General features: G+C 39.5%; 1 protein-coding gene across 1 annotated transcript in view; it reads right to left on the bottom strand.

The window, feature by feature from the left end:
* CSMD1 (CUB and Sushi multiple domains 1) overlaps nucleotides 1–19989 on the bottom strand; it is a 1810668-nt gene that overhangs the window by 165476 nt on the left and 1625203 nt on the right. Inside the window, exons 38-40 of the mRNA XM_023517585.1 lie at nucleotides 12964–13082; nucleotides 8643–8712; nucleotides 3865–3981 (exon numbers count right to left, since the gene is read on the bottom strand). Coding sequence (XP_023373353.1) covers nucleotides 3865–3981; nucleotides 8643–8712; nucleotides 12964–13082 — 306 coding nt within the window. The remainder of the gene's footprint in view (nucleotides 1–3864; nucleotides 3982–8642; nucleotides 8713–12963; nucleotides 13083–19989) is intronic.

The following is a 19989-nucleotide window of genomic DNA, read 5'->3' as shown; positions in this document are numbered from 1 at the left end:
ACAGGTCCTTTTCCTACATTGTTGTCACAGGACAAGTTCCAGAAATGCCCTAAAGCTTTGGCTATTCACATAAAACAATATGAGAGATCAAAAGAAAGAAATTATAACTAAGAGTTTTTTATAAGAAACTTCCGAGTGCTCAATTAATAATAAAGGCAGATTCTCGGGCTTCAACCCCAAACATACTTTCTCAAAATTTCCAGGGGAGAGATCTGACAGTTGGTTATGATTTGGGAGATTCTGGGAAGTCACTGCCACCAAAAATGTGGCAACGTTTAGGGAAAGAGGAGAATAGTAGACTGCTGTGGATACAATGGGGATCAAACAGAACCGTTTACAAGGGACTCAGATGACCTAGGTAAAATGTGCACAGGCGGCTGAAACATGGTTTGGCATTTGAGAGCAACACCCACAGTGGTTTTAAAAGCCATGTGGGCAGAAGGGAGACTAAGTTACAGGGTAGCAGCTGTTATATGGGAGAAGAGCATGAGGTTACAGAAGACCATGGACACGTAGATATAATTTACATAAGAGTTTTCAACTGTGGGGTGGCGCCTATGGCTGGAAGGAGTAGGGTGCCAGCCCCATATGCCGGAGGTGGCAGGTTCAAACCCAGCCCCGACCAAAAACTGCAAAAAAAAAAAAAAGGAGTTTTCAACTGTGAAACTGATGCAGGGTTGAAAGCTAAGTAGTTAATTTTTCCCAGATTTTGCAAAATGCTCTATAAAATGTCTTAAGCCCAAGAAAGACCTGCATGCCAGGCTCTGAACATTCCAAGTGGTCACCACATCAGGGATCGTCCCACTTACCGGCCTTTCCTCCAAATTTCTAACTTTGTGTGAATTTGGAAGTACAGGTTATGAAATTTATCACCGGCAAACCTGGTGCACTGTTTATATTCGATAGCGTGTAGATTATTAGCTATCCTGAAGCTCAGCCACCTTCATTCTGAAACACTCTAAAGCACTGAGGATGGTCACACTGTTTTATATGCATGTCGGATTTAAGAGATAAAGTTTCTTTTGCCTTTTCTTGTAGATCTTCTTTAAAGTATTTTAAAGATTTACATAATTTTGAGTGTAATATTCTATACTCTTTTTCCATTTCAATCTCTCTTTCAATAAATACTTTGTTTAGGTTCAGAATCCTGATGAGGAATTCTGATAATTTTAGTAACTTTTTTTCCTGAATGATTCTCTTGTATATGATTTGCTAGTGAACATTAGGGGCTATACCACATGATATTCTTCTCAGAAATTAGAGAACAGGAAAGCTGGACAAACAAGTTAAAGAAATGCCCAATCAATATGATAAACAACATATTAACATGTTCAATTAAAAATTAATGTTTAAGTAATGTACTTTGGTCAAAATTAAGTACAATTTATATGAGAATTAGTCACTATTTTCTATTCTTTTTTAAATATGTTGTTTATCATATTGCATCCTCATTTATAAGTGAAATATGTTTGTAATTTCCCTTTTATAATAATATATTTTCTCCAATTTTAATATCAGGTGTATCCAGATTAAGTAGAATGATTTTGAAGTATTTCTTTATCTATTGTCTGTAAGATTTGGCATGATCTGTTTTTTTGGAAATTATCTTTTACTTTTACTTATAAATATTAGTTGTCTATTTTTTTTGAGACTTTGGAAAAAACAAAATAAGAAGAAGTTAACTGATCAAAGTATTCTATAATAGACATACTCCTATCTGACAATGGGAATGTTACTTTCTTTGCATTATTATTATTATTATTGCCTAATATTTCATTGCAGCAATCATCTGATTTCTTTTCTGAATGTATTTATCTTCTTTTATTCTTTATGAGGTTTTTGTTCTCAGTCCCTATGTTAAATATTGTTATTGTCATTAAATTTAGCCTTTTAATTCTGTGAAGGCAAAAGTGGAAACCTAATATACACATGTATATGTAAGAAAAATAAATTAAAAAAAAAAAAGAAAATGCCCAATCATGACTAGAATGTTTCTAATTACTTCTGAAAGAAAAGTGAGAAATATTTGGAATAATGGTACGAACAATAGCTCAGTGTGGGTTTTTGTTTTCTTTTGCTTTTTATTGTTTACCACACACCAATCTCCATACTACATAAATGTCTGGCCTGGATTATTTTAGTTAATCCTCTCCATAACCTGATAGAGCGATTTCAGTTACACAGGTGCAGAGGCCAAGTTCCCTGCAGCGTCACTCACTAGGAAAGGCCCCTGGCCCCAGGTTGGGGGTGGCGGTCAGCCCTCATCTTCACTTTTTTTTATTTTTATTTTTTATAACTTTTTTTTTTTTTTTTTTTTTTTTTTTGCAGATTTTGACCAGGGCTGGGTTTGAACCCGCCACCTCCAGCATATGGGGCCAGTGCTCTACCCCTTTGAGCCACAGGGGCCGCCCCCCATCTTCACTTCTATGAAGATTTGCCACAGACCGTGACCCTTAAGCTCACTGGGCCATGCTGGAAACATCCTGACTTGACATATCTTGGATTCGACCCTTACCCCTTACTCCAAGGACGGGTACCAACAAGTCCCAATATTCAGGTCTCCCTGATGACAAAGTGGGCCCACTTTGGAGAATTCCAGTATTGATTAAATTTGTTCAAAGTCCTCCATTTCTTCTAGCACCAGCTGAATTACTGTCTCTGAGTTCAGAGGATTTAGGATTTAGAAAACATAAAAATCGTGGAAGAAAGAGAAATAGAAATAGAGGGCCGCTGTTATCGCTTCGGGAAGAATCTCTCCCTTCCTCGCCCTCACGTCCGGCCGATGGGCAGACATGGGCACCCTCGCGTCAGGCCGATGGGCAGACATGGGCACCCTCCTTGGGCTCTTCACTCTGCTCCTCCCTCAAGGCAGAACATTCTACACTAACAGAAGAACCTCCATGTCCGTGCACCTGACCCAAAGCTGCCGGGCCCTCTGCCTGTGGACACAGCAAGGCGCCCTGACCACCCACTATTGCAACTGCATCCTGGGCACAGATTTTGATGCCAAACGCTTTGAAACTTAATAAAACACCATCCCTTGCATTGATTTGCATTCATGCTTGTGTTCATTCATTGTTAATATCCAGTGTGTGAGCAAGAGCCCAGTTACTTTGCCCTAGGGCACATACTGAGTGCCTAACTCGGTCCACCAATACTGAGCATTTTAGAGAAAATCAAAGGTAGAGAAACCCACGTAAATGACTAAAACACAAAGGATGCTGGGAGGCAGAGCGGGAAGGCGTGATCGGAAATCAAAGTTCCACAAACACCACGCATTTCTGAAAATGAGGTTTTAGTGTACTAAATAATTAAAATTAAGGACTGTTATTTAAGGTGAATAACCTGAAAGTTAATAAACTAAAGGTTCAAAAATCCCTCTTCACAAACCTGTAAACAATGTAGTTTATAATAAAAATTCATAGGATAATACCATATTTTCATATTTATGTTTCATATTCAATTTAAAATGTGTCACAACCTGGAAAAAAAGCCAACAAAATTGTCCAAGAATAAACAGTAACCACTATTGAATTCTAGTAACAGATTAGAAAAGGCATTATTATAAATAAATAGATAATTGAATTAGAGATGATACATTTCACACTTCCTATGCCTACTATATCATCCTCCAGCCAAGTTAATTTGCCTCGAAAAGAGTTGCATGGCTCAACTGCTTTTTCAAATAACTTTCCATCCTCAAAGTTATTCTGGTAAAGCTTTATTTAAATCTGTAAGCCACTTTCAATTAAAGATACACTTCTGTGTGTCAACAGAACATGGCACATTCTTAATTCAGCTTAATCCTTTCCAAGATATAAATGAAAGAGTTGAACATATAGGAATTAATAGCATTTCACTCACCGTAACCAACGGGCAAAGAGATGCTCCAGGTGCAGTCTAGGTTGTTGGGGTAAGAGCCTGGAAATCCAGGGCTCAGGATCACGCCCTGCGTGCTGGTCAGGGTCCCTCCACAGGTGGCTGTTAAATGCATAAGGGCTGTCAGTTCTGTGGGTTCTCACTTTCTCCCCAGAGTATCAGAGCCAATCTGCTTTACTCAGCTCTGCTAAGAAGAGTAAGTTTTCAGAGTGTAATTCTGCTCCTAATCATAGCACATAATATCAATAAGTCATAGTGTGCTTTGATTATTTTCAGGCTTAGTGCTCCCTCTTGCCTGCGGACTGCTTGGGAATGAAGAGCATTTTTCCAAGCACATCCTCCTCTGGTACTCAGGGGCTCTGAGAGCAGGTTCATCCATTTAATGTTTGCATTGTAGAGGGCATCAGATTGACTTTGGTTGATTTGCAGCTATTAATTGGTTGGTGGTATTCCAGTTTATTAATTGCTAACTTACTGACATAAATTCATTACATGGCTTACTCTTGTAATGACCCTAGAAAGGTTGGTACTTTGACTCTGCCCATCTGGAAGATATCAAGAAATTTGCCTGAAGTTATGTATCTTGTAACTAGCACAACAAGATTGCTGTTCTGACTACGTCTGATTTCAGAACCCAGGTTTTAACCAGGATATGTTATCATCAGATTTCTTTTCAACTTTGGAATGGAGCTAACAGGAACCTCTGTCTTCTCGGGACATCTTAAATCGTAATGAAGGGTGGACACCAGTTCAGGTACCTCACCTCATCTTAGTCACTCCCATGGGCTACCACGATATCTGAGGTTTGACTATAAAGAAACATGACTGAGTTTACCATAAACCTTCCAAACAATGTTAAGTTGTAATGTATGAAATGCAAATATTTGAAAATTTGTGGTCTATTAAAATGAGATTGTCTTGTACTTCAAACTTAATGGAAATGATGCCATTTCTTTCAGGAAACCACATGAAAAAGTTTATTCTTATTCAAACACATCAGAAAAAAGTATTTTAGATAACTTTTTTCCTGGAAACTTCTTTACAGAGATCCCTTAGAACCTGCAGTGGAGTTTTGGTTTTTTTGGGGGGTAGGGTGGGGCTCTTTTGTTCGTTTTCTTTGTGTAATCATCATGACAGAAAACCTTTTTCTGTTCAGGGTAAATTTAGTATAAGGAATAGCTAAAATTTAATTCTAGTTAAAATAGTGATTATTCAAACCAAACCATCATATTCTGGGTTTCAAATATTGTATAAGCTAAAAAATTTCACAGATACTTATTTTGGTGTGAATCATAATTCCAGAAAAGTCTTGGACAACATCAACTTTTTGCTATGTAACCCTTATCTAAGGTGTCACTTTGTAGGAGATGACAAGTATTTGGAAGGAGAGGTCCAGTTTGCACTGTGTCCTTGAGTCTTTGTAGAAGACCCACTGTGGATCTGCAGAGCAGAGCTAAGTACCTGAGCAGATCTAGAAGTAATATCCTTTCTCTCGGGGCTCTCAAGAATTCCAAAGAGAGCAGACATGTACCAACCATCCATGCACCTGCTCAGCTGAGGGCTGAGACAGACTTGCACAAGCAGTGGGCACAGGTCTGGAGGACAGACATCACTAGAATAGCATCTGTATCTGTGTCTGACACAGACAGACTGTCCCTGTGGTGGGTGAGCCCCCTGTGGGCCAGGACATGGTCTCATCTCTATCAAACACATAGTAATTGCCTCTCTGAGAACTTGGCCAAAACCATGTATAATCTTTCTGTTATTTTTCATCAAAAATACTAAGAATTGATAAATGAGCATAAAAATGCAGCTCCTGAAAGATTTGCATCCCAATATTTTCTTCCTTTGTTATATTTTAAAAACTCCACTACTGGTCTGGTTGTACTTTACGTTGGTTCAACCCACCCATATTCTCCACCAACCTCCTGCCTCCTGCCCGGCGACTTTCCTCCAGATAAACAGTGTATTTGTAGAGTCATTGGAAAATATGGTATTTCTAGATAGTAAGGTGTTTATTTTTATCAAATAGCTAGGGATGTTATGATTCAGTTGATTTACACATATTGTTTTGCGTAGATTCATGGGTTTTTTTGTAAGAATATATTAAATTTTTACCCCTGGGTTGAAGATCTCCAGGAGCAGTGAGGTCTCCTGGCTGTCTGCCAGGGGCCACTAGGGGGTGGTTATGATACTCAAAATAGTCAATATAGGTTAAGCTCTGACCATGGTGCTTGAAATACTCAGTAACCTCTAGAGAAGTGGGCTTATTAATATATACTCTGACTTCATTGGTACTAGTATTTTTCAAACTTAGGACATGCGACTTCTAGGAGCTGATAAATAAAATATTGTTGCCGTGTGGATGTCTGATCCTACAATGCCCCAGCTTGGGTCAATCTAAGACTAACAGCAGCATAAACCTTCTAATCTCTCCAATCAGTTTTTGAGATTTATCATGGGTCATGTGTGAGGTTTTTCAATGAAAAAAAATTTTCTCCGCACTTTATAAAGAATCACGTAAGTTAATATTATCTTCAACAATGGCTAATATCCAAGACATGTTAAATAAAAGATAAAAGTCAATTGCATTTTGTTAGCATAAGTGAACGATTCAAATAAAACATTCCCTTTCATAATACACATTGATAGCAAGGGAACATTATTTGATTGAATGCCTTCTGGGGATTCACTTCATTTCAAAGTTTAAAACATTTCGATTCTCAAGTTTAAGGCAATATTCTTCCCTAAAAAATAATTGGGAAGATTGATAATTCTCTTTAAAGAAAAGGCAGAGTCCTTGCCACACTTTCGTTGCTTCCTTCCAAATCAAGGCTGGGATTTTAAACCTCCATGCAAATAACTTCACATTTTTAGGTGACATGTTTATCTAGACATTTATTTTTACCAAGAAATAACTTTCATAAAATAAGATAGTGGCCACTAAGGAACATTTTTCACTTGTAAGCAAGTAGGATATGCTGATGTAGCCTGAACAGGCATTATTTTCTCACTGAAGTTTTGTTTTATGGGTTTGCTGTATGTAGTTTTATTTTCCTCTGTACAATTCCATCTGTGTCCCATACAAGGTGCTTAAAATACATATTTCTGAAAACCATGTAATACCTATGATTTATATGAGATGAGGGGAAATTAGGCTGTCAGAGGACCAAGCAACAGAGAGTAATTATGTTGCTTTACTTGTTAGGGACCAACAAAGATATCCTATTCCTTGGCAAAATGAACTGCAGACTGCGTGTGAATAGCTCAGAGGACAATTTTAGGGATACCCTGTGGCCTTTAAACTTCCTGCCACTCCCTCTGAACACCCCCGGCAATCAGTACAGAATGGCTGAGGCTAATGTGCCTCTGTGTGTATCCTGCACAATACCCGAGTGTTGGGAGACTAACCAGGAACTTGGACAAGAGCATCACTGGTGACTCATGCTCAGTCATCTCCCGCTCATTCTGGAGTCAGATTCTTGTGTGTTCACCATGTGCTGAAGGTACAGAGGTGAGAGGCATAGTGACATCTCTGTCACTAAAGTCCTTGGGGGTTGTGGGAGGGCTGATAAGGAGTGACATCATTACAGCCTCTCATGGCCAGGTTGCGTCACCCAACAAGTGAGTGGTGGCCATGGAGGGATGGCTAATTACACCAGAAGGTGGGACCTGCGCGGTGCTGAGGGGAGAGCATCCTCTGAGCTGCCCAAACCCCCAACAACCTGTGAGTGTGATATTTGGAAAATCAAAAGCAATGTAAAACAATCCGTGATGAACAGAATGTCAACGTTTTAAATGAAGACACAGTTATTCTGATTTTTCCTTTCCCTTTGGGCTCTGCTAGGGCAGGCACCAATAATTCTTCAACCATAGTGCATCTCTACTGAAGTGAAATGATGACAGGAATTGGGACATATGCACAGCAGAGGGGTGAGTCACCCCGGGGTTCTTACATGAAAGGACACAGGGTGGGGGCCGTGTTACTGCGGCCACAGGTGCAGAGGAGGCAGGAAACTGAAGAACTTTCTGTGGTCAGGCATTGACAAGTCCTAGCTTATGATAAAGTTGAAGTGTTGCTGAAATTGGAGGTTTTAGGTGAGAGTCTACAGAGCCCTCACACAGAAAACTAGACACGAGTGAGGAAGCTTAGATGTAGGGGTGAAGAAGAAATCTAAGCTCACATCCAGCCTGTTGCTTAGACCAAAAAACATGTGTGTGATAAGGGCCCTCTCTGAGGCCAGGCACCTGGAGGGGAAGGGACTTGCAGAGGTCAGTGGCTGAGAGGCGAGGTGTGGAGAGTTCCCTCACTGATGTGATTATGCTGGCACAGCCCCTGACAAGGTCCTGTGGTCACCTGAGCTACAGGCAACGATTTCTGAGTTGGACTCCATGGTACAGGTGGTAGGTGATGCTCTGGGCCTCAACGAGGGGGCACAGAACAAGAGCACCCCAACATTGCTGGACTGTGCGCACAAGGTCTCCATGGAACAGAATGAGCATCACCTGCGTGACCATTCCCAGCCTCTGGTCTGGGCAACGTCCTGTCCTGAAAGCCCTTCCCTAAAGAAATACCACCCGTCCAACCTCACGTCAGTAACTTGGAATTCTGAATTTTGTTTCTAGGAACTGAGTTTCCCTGAGGCTGAAACATCTATAGAGAAAACCACTCAGACTTTTGGACTAGCTAACAGCCCAAGAGCAGAGTGAACGGCTGCCCGGCCACCCATCTCACATGTGCAGCCAGCCTGTGGGGGTCGTACCGATGCAGAGGGGAGAAGGGTAGTTCCAACGTCGAACAGTCCCCGGCATACACGAGATGTGGGAACGGCCCTGTTGGGTAGAAAAGGAAATAAAACCCATGAAACTGAAAACAGAGTATTTAAGATGAGATGATCTATACTGTCTGTTTTATCTTTTTGTTTTAATGACAAAGGTAAAAAGTCAGAAATTGTGAAATCTATTTCTATTAACGAATCATATAATTTGAATCAGCACAGAAAAAACCATTACTACTATATTATTACTTTTTACTAAAATAAAAATCTTTCAATTTTTCTTTAAATAGGCAGTATTTTTGCCTAGACCATCTCCTAATATTTAAGGAAGATTAATTGAATTGGCTAAAGTATACCTTTTTTTGGTTTCCCATCATCAGAATTTATAGGTTTTGGTCTGAAAGGCTGAAAATGATTAGGAAATACTAAGTGTTGATTAGAAGGCTAAAATGCCAGCAATACATTCAGCGTATGAATATGCAACCTTCTTTGTTTGGGCTGGTTATAAGTCACATGATCACAATATTTGGAAGAGAAATGGGTCAGGTCTTCCTTCATCTCAAAAAAAAAAAAAAAGACTTAATAGTCATTTCATTCATTACTAGATAGGCTCAACAATCATCAAATTAACTTGCCTGCAATAAAAGTAATTTTCATCACTCAAGACCTCATCATCATTCAAATACATAAAGTTTTTGACTTTAAGCTTTTTCCCCCCAATATGCCTGATTCTTAACCTTCAGTTTGACAAAATCTGTTCTAGTCTTCCTCTTTCAAAAATCATACAGGAGAGGGACAAACTCAGAGATACTTGCTGCTAAAATCTCTCTTACAATTAAAGGAAAAAGGAATGAATCAGGCCTCTCTCTACAGCCTATTTTTTTCTCTGAGTGTGACCCAGTGGCCTTATCTGCCAGGCTTACTTACCTGTTGAATTTCCATTTGCCACTTAAAATCGGGATAGAGGCAACTGAACACATATCTGCAATTCATGTTAAATAATCCCAGCCACCCTGGGAACACCTCAAAGAACTGGCACTAATGCAGCTGTCAGTGGCAAATGGAGGCCCAGTGCGTGGAGACATTTCATACTCAGTCTGACTGCCACAAAACTGATTTTCTCAGACTTCTTGATATTTTTAAAAGCAGCTACAGTGAAGGAAAACTGTATTTTCAAAGGACATTCCGAACGGTGTTTTCGCTGGTAACATTTATCCTCTGTGTAAACTCATTCTCTGATCCATTGAATTATGTTTAATAAATTTCTCTCTGAAATATGGATAAACACAAACTGCAGAAGCCTGCATAGGTATTTATTGATAACTATCAATAAAATAGCCATTTATGACCAATCTGTCATATTCTGCTATTGATTTTGGTAAAAACAATTCAGATGAGGGACTATAGCTAAAATTTTTGTAATGCATCAGAAGGAAGACAAGAGTCTGTGTTTACTAGTTGTAATAAGAATTTTCTTTTTTATGTTTAAAAAAAACATTAAAACAAGTCTGGAGAAGATGGAAATCATAAATCATTCAATATTTAGGATTTCTTCCTAGCTTTTGATGTCATGTGCACCCGTGAATCTCACCCTGCACATGTATCTGTAGACATCCACATCTTCATTACGCAAAGAACAATGGTTTTCATGATTACTGTGTAATTTACGCACACTAACATTCCAAATATATTACTCTTAGTAAAATTTTCAGTTGTTAGCAATTTAAAAAAATCCAGAATCCTTATTTGCTTGTGTGAATGAAAAACATCAGCTTGCAAACTCAAAGTTTCACGTTGTTTGTAATGAGGAAAAAATAGCTTAGTTTGCATTTGAAAAGCCGAGTTAATGCTGGTCTGATGGGGCGGCACAGAAGTGTGTCTGTCCACAGGCCTGCTTTTCTAGGCAGCACATTAAACAGTTCATTATAAGATATTCCTTTTCTCCTTCTTCTTCTTCTTCTTCTTTTTTTTTTTTTTTTTTTTTTGAGATAGAGACTGAAGCTGTTGGCCTGGGTAGAGTACTGCGGAGTCACAGCTCACAGCAACCTCAAACTCTTTGGCTTAAGTGATTCTCTTGTCTCAGCCTTCCAAGTAGTTGGGACTACAGGTGCCCGCCACAACACCTGGCTATTTTTTGGTTGCAGTTGTCATTGTTGTATTTTTTAGCTGGTCTGGGCTCAAACCGACGGGCCTCGGTATATATGGCCAGTACCATACTGACTGAGCTACAGGTGCCATCAAGATATTTCTTTATTAAAGAATCTTTTCTATTTTCTTCTCTGATGGCTGTAGTACTATCATTTACTAAAAAAAGCTAACATATATCTCAAAGTCACATAGTCACGAAGTAGAAAGAAGATGACCATCCATGGCCAAAAGCAAGTATTCCAGTGTGGGAATTTGGAAAGAGTGGAGAGAACATAATATTTAAATGATTTCAGTCAGTGATAATGCAATTAACCAGGCATGAGCATGGCATGTTGGTAGAGACTGAGGTGTCAACATACATGAAACTTTGAGCTATGACCTACAATGTTTTACATCATAACATGTGAAGCAGGAAAGGTGTGTCCTAAAGAATCAGCCTAGGGCGGCACCTGTGGTTCAAAGGAGTAGGGCGCTGGCCCCATATGCCAGAGGTGGGCTGGTTCAAACCCAACCCCAGCCAAAAAAAAAAAAAAACAACCAGCCTAAATGGTGTTAGTGCATGGTTAAAAATTTATTGAGATGGCACAGCTTTCCGCAGTGCCCCTCACTACAGTTTCCCCAGCAGAAGCTCCAGTTCTGCTGCTGCTCTTTGCAGAGTTACAGCAACTACTGGAAAGTCCATCCCAATCTTTATGTATCATAGGCTTGTTGTCATGAAGATTACTCTATGTATTGATATCTGTTCCTAATAACAATAATAATATTTTTCCCTTGTAAAGCCTGTGAGGCATTTTACAAATATTCCCTCTAGTTTTAAAGCACACATCGTATGGTATCCACACCGCATAGATGGCTGGGGAAAACCATGAAGTTTCGTATCCACATCCCATATTTGGTACCTGCTGTAGGTGCCGTTTGTTACTTTGCTCAGGATGACAAGACATTCACCCCGAGATACCTGCAGAACTTGACTTACACACAATGGTGTCATATCATTGTGTCGTTGCAACTCTTTTCTGATGTTTACTTGGGCTGTTTTATTTAAGTCATTAAAGACCATGGCTAAAAGAAAGTTTTTTGAAAAATTGCCAACTGCTGGCTCAGTGCCTGTAGCTCAGCGGCTAGGATGCCAGCCACATACACCAGAGCTGGTGGGTTCAAATCTAGCCCAGGCCTGCCAACAACAATGACAACTACAACCAAAAAACAGCTGGGCATTATGGTGGGTGCCTGTAGTCCCAGCTACTTGGGAGGCTGAGGAAAGAGAATCACGTAAGCCCAAGAGTTTGAGGTTGCTGTGAGCTGTGACACCACAGCACTCTATCCAGGATGACAGCTTGAGCCTCTGTCTCAAAAAAGAAAAAAAGAAAAATTGCCAGCTCCAAAGTCACAATGCACACACAGCCAAAATACCCTATTGCCTGTAGTAACTGAAGATTAGAAGCATTAGTAGTAGGCTTAAATACATATTTCTCCTGGACTATGGAATATACATGTTTCAAATGAGTTTTATCATCAGCATGGAGAATTATATAAGAATTGTGCTAAGGGATAGAAACAATTATTGGAATAAGCTTATTCATGCTTAAACCAAGTAAAAGAAAAACGAGTAATCTTACAATACATTAGTATAAAATTTTTAATAAAAATTTCCTATTCAAAAAAACTATCCAAGTATATAAACCCCCTACTTAGCATTTCATGAAAGTTACTTAAATCTATTATTTGGATGCCTTATTTGCCCAGCATGAAGTCAGCACCTAATGATGATTTATTGAACAGAACAATGAAAACAGTTTGCAAAGCAGTACAAGCTTGGGTCAGGAGCAGACTCTATTATTGGGGTGTGAAGAGGCAGTACCAATGCTTTGCTTCCAGAATGTTCTCTGCATAGTTAGTAGAACATATATTTTGAAATAAAAAAATGTAAAATACAGAATGCTTTGCTTTGAAACAGTACTTTATCATTTAAATGCTATTTCCAAATGATGATTAAAAGTATCAACACCCATGCTTTAATATAAGTAGTTTGGCTCATAAACTGAGTAAGGAAAACCAAATTTGCTGTCTGGGTACAAATCAAAGGCTCCATCTTTGAGTTGCCCAAAGATTACCGAGCTGCACCCATCCTGTTACCAAGACCACAAAAGAAAGCTACCTGCAAGGTGTACCCGGGCTCGCACTGGAAGGACAGCACGTCGTTCACCATGTACCGATCTCCTATTTTGATGCCGTTGCTGGGCACGGTGGGCTCTTGGCACGCAGCAAGACCCACAGCTGGGAACGCAAAGACAGACATGGGGGATTACTCAAGATGGACAATAGTCTCGCTGTTAAGTAATGAAGGTTTTTTCTTCTTTTTTCCATTGCTGTTCTCTTGTAGAAATGAGCAAACACTTTACCTTCCTCTCTAGTTGTCCTACCGAGAAGATTTGTTGTAACTTCAAATCAGAGTTATGAGCTAATCCTTAAATATTGATTTCATTTCCATCATGCAGTGAATGAGGTTTTTCTTCATGTACTAAAATTTGTTACTTTCACATTTAGTATAAAACACATCAATACCAGTACAGAGACATTGTAAAAGATTCTTATAAATCATGTTTCCTATTACATGCCAAACTCAATGATACTGTCCACTCGTTTTTGTCTTTTTCAAGCATACTTAGCAGGCTTTATGAAAAAAATTTAAGTATGAATCTGAGAATTCTACTCTTCCAGAAAAACGTAATACGAAGCCCATCGGTTTATATTCAGTCTCTCAGTCTCTCTCTCTCTCTCCCCCACTCCTTCCCTCCCTATCTGTCTCTAGAGAACAAAATTTCTCATTCACAGTCTGCTCCTAGCTAAACAGGACCAGTATTTACACCCTCTAAAGCTATAATCCCACACCTTCCTACATGAGTTGCCTTTCATTAAGGGATTCACAGATATTGTTTTTAACCATCAACAAATAATACTAGAATTCAGACTAAAATATCAAATAAACTAACTCCATATTATCTAAGGCTGAAACCTCTCTCTATAAACCCTTCCCATGAACAAACAAAATATGCAGCTATAGGATTTATAGATGCAAAAATCAATTTTGCTTCATCAAAGACACAATCTCTCCATTACAAATGGAATGAGTTCTGGGGATCTAAAACACGCAGCAAAGGCAATGCTGAATGTGTTAATTAATTTTATCAAAAAATGAATTTGAAATGGTGCTAAAGACCTAACGATTGGCCAATATCTCTTCCATCAGTCTAGCATATTTTGAACAAACAGGCAGATGGGCCTCCCTGGAGTACACCAGCTCATTGTTCTTTATGGGACCCTGGATGTTTGATGCTTTAGTTTTTGTACTTAATGCTAACATGAGTGCGATTATCAGATTAGCTAATTGGGACTCTGAGAACAGAGGCTGGGGGTAGGGAGCAGGTGGGCAGGACTTAAGTCCATCCAGAGACAGAAACCGTAGGAGGTGGGCAGGACATGCCCAGGAAGGGCAGTGACCCTAGTGGTTCCTGTGCACAGTGAGACCTCAGGTGGCCTGTGCTGCTGATGGGCTGGTCCCACGGGGCGACTGCAGCCAGCAGACTTTCTCTCTCCATGTTTGCTCCATGGTCACATTAGATCTAACTTTAAAAAAGCAAAAACATACAAGCTCAAAGATAAAAGATTAAGAACTTCAAGACAGGTAAGTGCAAACTTGGGACCCAGCACAGCCGACACAGTGCTGTTCCTGACGCAGGCCCTGGAGCCTACAGAGTCTGCACAGGCAGCTCTGGGAGATGCGAGAAGGGATCACAGAACACACCCTGCTGCCCTGTCTATATGCTGGCCCTGGAGCCAGACCCATCCTGTACTATACCCAATCCTCGCAACCACCACCTCACCGGGCTCTTTAGATCTGATTTATGCAAAAGGCAAAGTGAAATCAACTCGGTGGGTCAAGAGGCCCAGGTGAAGAAGCACTTTCTCCTTCAGTGAGCTAAGGGTAGAGGCCCTCCACTTCCTTGATGTGGGAACCAGCAGGACACACACTCTACCCCTCCCAGACCAGGCACACCCTGCTCCACCTGCCCTTGGATCCTGAAAAGGTGAGAGAGAGTTATCTTCACCTCCTGCTGGTGGGTTGCTCATTTGAGAGCACCAGGCAGGACAATCTGGGTCAGAAGGGAAACTCCAGGTATGTAAACTAATGGAATAATTTCAAGCCATGGACCTTATCAATCCCCGGTGTGCTGAGTAGGTATGGGGAGTGTCATGAAGTTTTTTAAGTTGAAATAGATTTTTCTCTAAATGGCTGTATTTTGAAAAGTATAAAATACTGTAAGCTTTCAGCAGCAATATCTTTATTTCTAACACAGATTTTCAAGCCATTTGAGGCTTTTTATAGAAAATAAAACTGCAAAATATGAAAAAGATACAACCACTTATGTCTCTTGTTATATCAGTATAAGTCTAAAATCTCCCTCTCTTTTAACTTTAGAATATAGATTACAAATACATTTTATTCTTTTCTTTCTCTATTACCACAGATTACCAAACCATACTCCACATATCACTTAGGATTTTAGTTCATCCTGAAAAATACATGAAATTAAAATACTCAGTGGAAAATTTTGACGAGCAGTTGGGAATATTAAAATCTAATTTCAGGTGATACCACATCACTGTCACTGTGGGATACTTCAGGTATACAGCAGCATCCCAGAGAGCAAGTGATATCCAGAGCACGAAAACGCCCAAAAAGAAGAGAGAAAATGTTTTAAAATAAAAAATGGAATACCCAGTAAGTCATATTCAATTTCATTTACTAAATTCTCAATTTTCACATGTAAGATACAATGTGCTTTTTTATTTCAAATTATTAGGAGGGCATGATTGTTTAGGTTACATGTATTTTCATTTATTTAGTCTAGTTATCTATTTCATGTTGATTTAAATGCAGGACTTATGTAGTGACTTATTTTTATTTTCTCCCTTGAATTCTCTCTCTAAATTCAAATCATCCCCTGTTTAAAAAAAAAAAAAAAAACCTAGTATGTTTATCTGTCCCCCTCAGAAATTATAAATAAGTTTTTGGAAAATATTAAAAAACACAAAAATGTCATTCTAACCAATGCTTAATATGGTGAGATGTAGGAAGCAGTTATATGCAGACCCCAGGATCTGAAGTGTGGGGAGACCTGTCCTCTCTTCCTCCTTCTCCAGGTGACACTGTGTCCAGCCTTTTAGAAGCTGAGAGTGCAAAGCTCACACACGTGTGCAAGGACAATTTTTAGTGAAGTCATTTAAACCTGTTATTCTACACTTCTAGAAGCTGACAAGTGGGTAAGACTGGATTCCAAGTGCTTTCCACACATTGCATCATTTCTCTCATCAAGATGCAATAATCCACCTGAAACAGAAGAGTAATTAAGTTGCTGTGGAAACAGTGGTTTCATGTCACGGGAAGGAGAAACCCCTGCAGGGATTTCTGTGCTGGCAGCTGACGCACGCCAGGTGCTGGTGCGGGAGACAGCTGGGCTCCACATGCGTGACAGAGGTGAAGTGTTAGAGCTGGGCTGGTGCGGAGCACCAGGGACGGCAGGACCAGGCATGGGGGCACCAGAGCAGCCCCTTTGCAGAGAGCTCAGCTGGACCCGAAACAGAAAAATCTGAAAGGAGGTGTGGCGTAACTCAGCAACACAGAAGGCAAACAACTCTCAGACGCTGGGGCAAAGAAAGTGGTCTGGTCGGTGAAGAACAAGATTAGGCAGCTTGTATTTAATCACTGTACTAATCAAAATGTGAGATAAAGATGAGGTGACCAAAAGCAGGCCAGGGGAAGTTTGGGAATAAATATGACTGAAAAGAAGGTAAATTTGAGTCCATAAGGGCACACATTCTTCTTTTTACAAAAGCCTAAAATGAGAATGGTCTTTAACTAATCTCTCTTTTATGCAGCATTTTAGAACAAAGATGTTTACATCACTTGAGAGGAACGGCGTGTGTTGGGAAGTCGGGGCCATAGGATCAAATAGGGACAGACAAGCCTATAACAAGTGTCTTAAAGGTTATTTAGGCCGGGTGAGGGGGCTCATGCCTAATCCTAGCACCCTGGGAGGCCAAGGCAGGAAGGTCCCTGGAGCTCAGGAGTTCAAGACCAGTCTGAGTAAGAGTAAGACCCCATCTGTACAAAAAGTGGAAATACCAGCCAAGCGTGGCGGCAGGTGCCTCTAGTCCCCACTACTGAGGAAGCTGAGGCTGGAATGAGGGTAGAATTTGAGGCTCCTGTGATGTAGCCTGATGCTATGGCACTGTAGCCTGGGCAACAGTGAGACTCTGTCTCCAATAATAAATAAATAAATGAACAAATAAACAAATACATAAATAGTATTGTTCATACCCATAGATAGATATCTAAGAAGATGTACACAGATAATAAGCACTGTCCTGAAGACTAACTATACACGATTATATGATAGTAAAATTCTAAGTTAATTTTTCAAAGAATAGACATCTATCTGTAAAAAGCAAATTGCCTCCTTATTAGCAAAATTATTGATAGAAAGGATTTCTGGTCCTTTACAACCATAGTGTCCTTACATTTTGCACCATAAATGAGAATACAGCATATATGATGAAGCGACGTTTCTGTAAAAGGTGGTTCTGAAACCACCAGACCCTGTGTCACCTGGTATCCTGAGTAAACGTGAAGATGACATGACGGTATTACTTTAAAGATTTTGATGTCTTTGGTGCAGGTAGAACTCAGCAGGGAATGAGGGACACATGAATAACTATCAATTGATGTCAGTAGAAGCAATTTACGTGGGACACACGAATCCATGCATGCATTATTTGTGTGCCAAACCGTGGAGTTAAGAAAAAGTCTCAGGAAATTTTTTTAAATGAATACATTTACAGAAAATCCTATACATTGATTAATATAGAAATAAACATAATAAGATTAAGAAGGTAACAATTACACCATTGAAAGAACATTCCTTTATAGGGAGTCCCCTCCAATGGAGATATTGTGTGTCCCTCTGTCAATGCAAAGAACAAATCTCTGTAAAGGCACCCAGAGGTGTGTTAAGGTTCTAAACTCTCATTTGTTGTGATGTTACTATGCCCACCAAAATTCAAATTGAGAAACTTTATTGGTATTATAATGTAATATTAAAGATTATTGCAGCAAACATGAATAATTAGCATGTATTTATAGAGATAATTGGAATTATAGAGGGCTAATCTACTTGTCAATATTCCATCGTGATAACATCTGCTGAAAATGTTTATTCCTTTGTAGTTCCAAAGACATAGGGCATTTTCCAGAATTTTAATCCTCAGATACTTTCTTCTTAGTGCCTGTTTTGAGATGGATACACAAAAGGAGTGACAGGCGCCTTGTACTCAACCCCTGAAAACAAGCATGAAAAGAATACTTTAAAAGCACATTCCTGGCTCGGTGCCCATGGCTCAAGTGGCTAAGGCGCCAGCCACATATACCGAAGGTGGCAGGTTCAAATCCAGCCCAGGCCGCCAAACAACAATGACAGCTGCAACCAAAAAATAGCCGGGTATTGTGGTGGGTGCCTGTGGTCCCAGCTACTTGGGAGACTGAGGCAGGAGACTCACTTGAGCCCAGGAGTTGGAGGTTGCTGTGAGCTGTGATGCCACAGCACTCTACCCAGGGGGACAGCTTGAGGCTCTGTCTCAAAAAAAAAAAAAGCCCATTCCTAATACACAGGGCTTTATCGTGATAATACTCTGTTGACCAATTTAATCATCTACTTAGCCACCTATAAGAAGTAACAGTTAATTATATCATGTTCCACGTTCCCCACATTATATCAAAACCCGAGAGATGTCTGTCAATAAAGATGACTTCTACATTTTCTGGAAAATCTTTATTGAAGACCACTTCCTTGCAAATGAAAAATACCTTTTAGAACATACAGCAACAAAAGAGTTTATCTCAATTAGTGACTACATTTTCTTAAGAGAGAATTATTTAAATAAACTCTATTTCCTCATTTGCTTTTACTTCCAGAAAATTAAAGATTAAATTAAAGCCTTCATAATAGTAATACTATTAATCCAAGTGGCTAATATATTTATATCGTTCTCTTTAGTTTGGTTGCCTTTAAACATTTTTCTTTCAAATAATTTCCTTGTATACATATTTTTTTTCTCTTTTAGTTTTAAATTGTATCAAATACTTGAAAAGAAGGGAAGTTATCACTTTGTCAATCCAGGCATTCTTTTTTTTTTATGCATTTGACTATGCAATTTTTGAGTGAGGTCATCCATCGATGGCACGTTTATTTCACTATGCAGCTAACTTCCATTTACATAAATATATATAAAAAAGAACCTTAATTACCCATAGTAAGTCCTGGGCTTGTATACGTGAAATGGTAACACTGTATCACAGAGTTTACACTGCGTGGGACATGTGGATCTTATTTGAAGTCCTGGCAAGTGTCATACTTTATGGACTCTAGAAATATTTTGGGAGGGGAGGGCGGAGGATGGGTGGAGGGAGGGTGATTGGTGGGATCACGCCTATGGTTCATCTTACGGGGGTATATATGAATCTTTCTGAATGTAGAATACGAATGTCTTAACATGATAACTAAGAAAATGACATGAAGGCTATGTTAACCAGTTTGATGAAAATGTTTCAGATTGTATATAGAACCAGCACACTGTACCCCATGACTGCATTAATGTACATAGCTATGATTTAATAAAAAAGAAAAAAAAAGAAACATTTTGTTAATTCCATTGGGTTTCCCAGGAGTGAATGTGAGTTAGACAATATCCTCTTTCTGGGCAGAACTTCCCGTTAAGAAAGGCAGTAAAATAAGAAGTTTCCATCAGTGGGTTGCTTGGGTGATGACTTGAGTCAGTGGCATAGCCTGGCACTGAAGAGGTTAGGATAATGGTGGCAGCCCCTGGCCTGCGGTCAGATACGCGATTGGATTTAGTATGTTAATTTTGGACAGTTAACAGGAGGTTGAAAGATTTCCTGCAGACCTGGAACTTAAATAATTTCTAATTTAGCAAGACAAATGCCTATAAGCTTCAATCATAATAACAGTTGAATTTAATAAAGTATAAAAATGAAAAATATGATTATTAAACAAGCATTGTTATATATAAAAGTCAAAGTCGGCTCGGCGCCTATAGCTCAACCGGC

This window comes from Otolemur garnettii, unplaced genomic scaffold (assembly GCF_000181295.1).
Source record: "Otolemur garnettii isolate 467f Iridium unplaced genomic scaffold, OtoGar3 scaffold00114, whole genome shotgun sequence".
Taxonomy (NCBI): Eukaryota; Metazoa; Chordata; class Mammalia; order Primates; family Galagidae; genus Otolemur; species Otolemur garnettii.
Note: the sequence above shows the minus strand (reverse complement) of the source record. Positions and strands in the feature narration are given on the sequence as shown.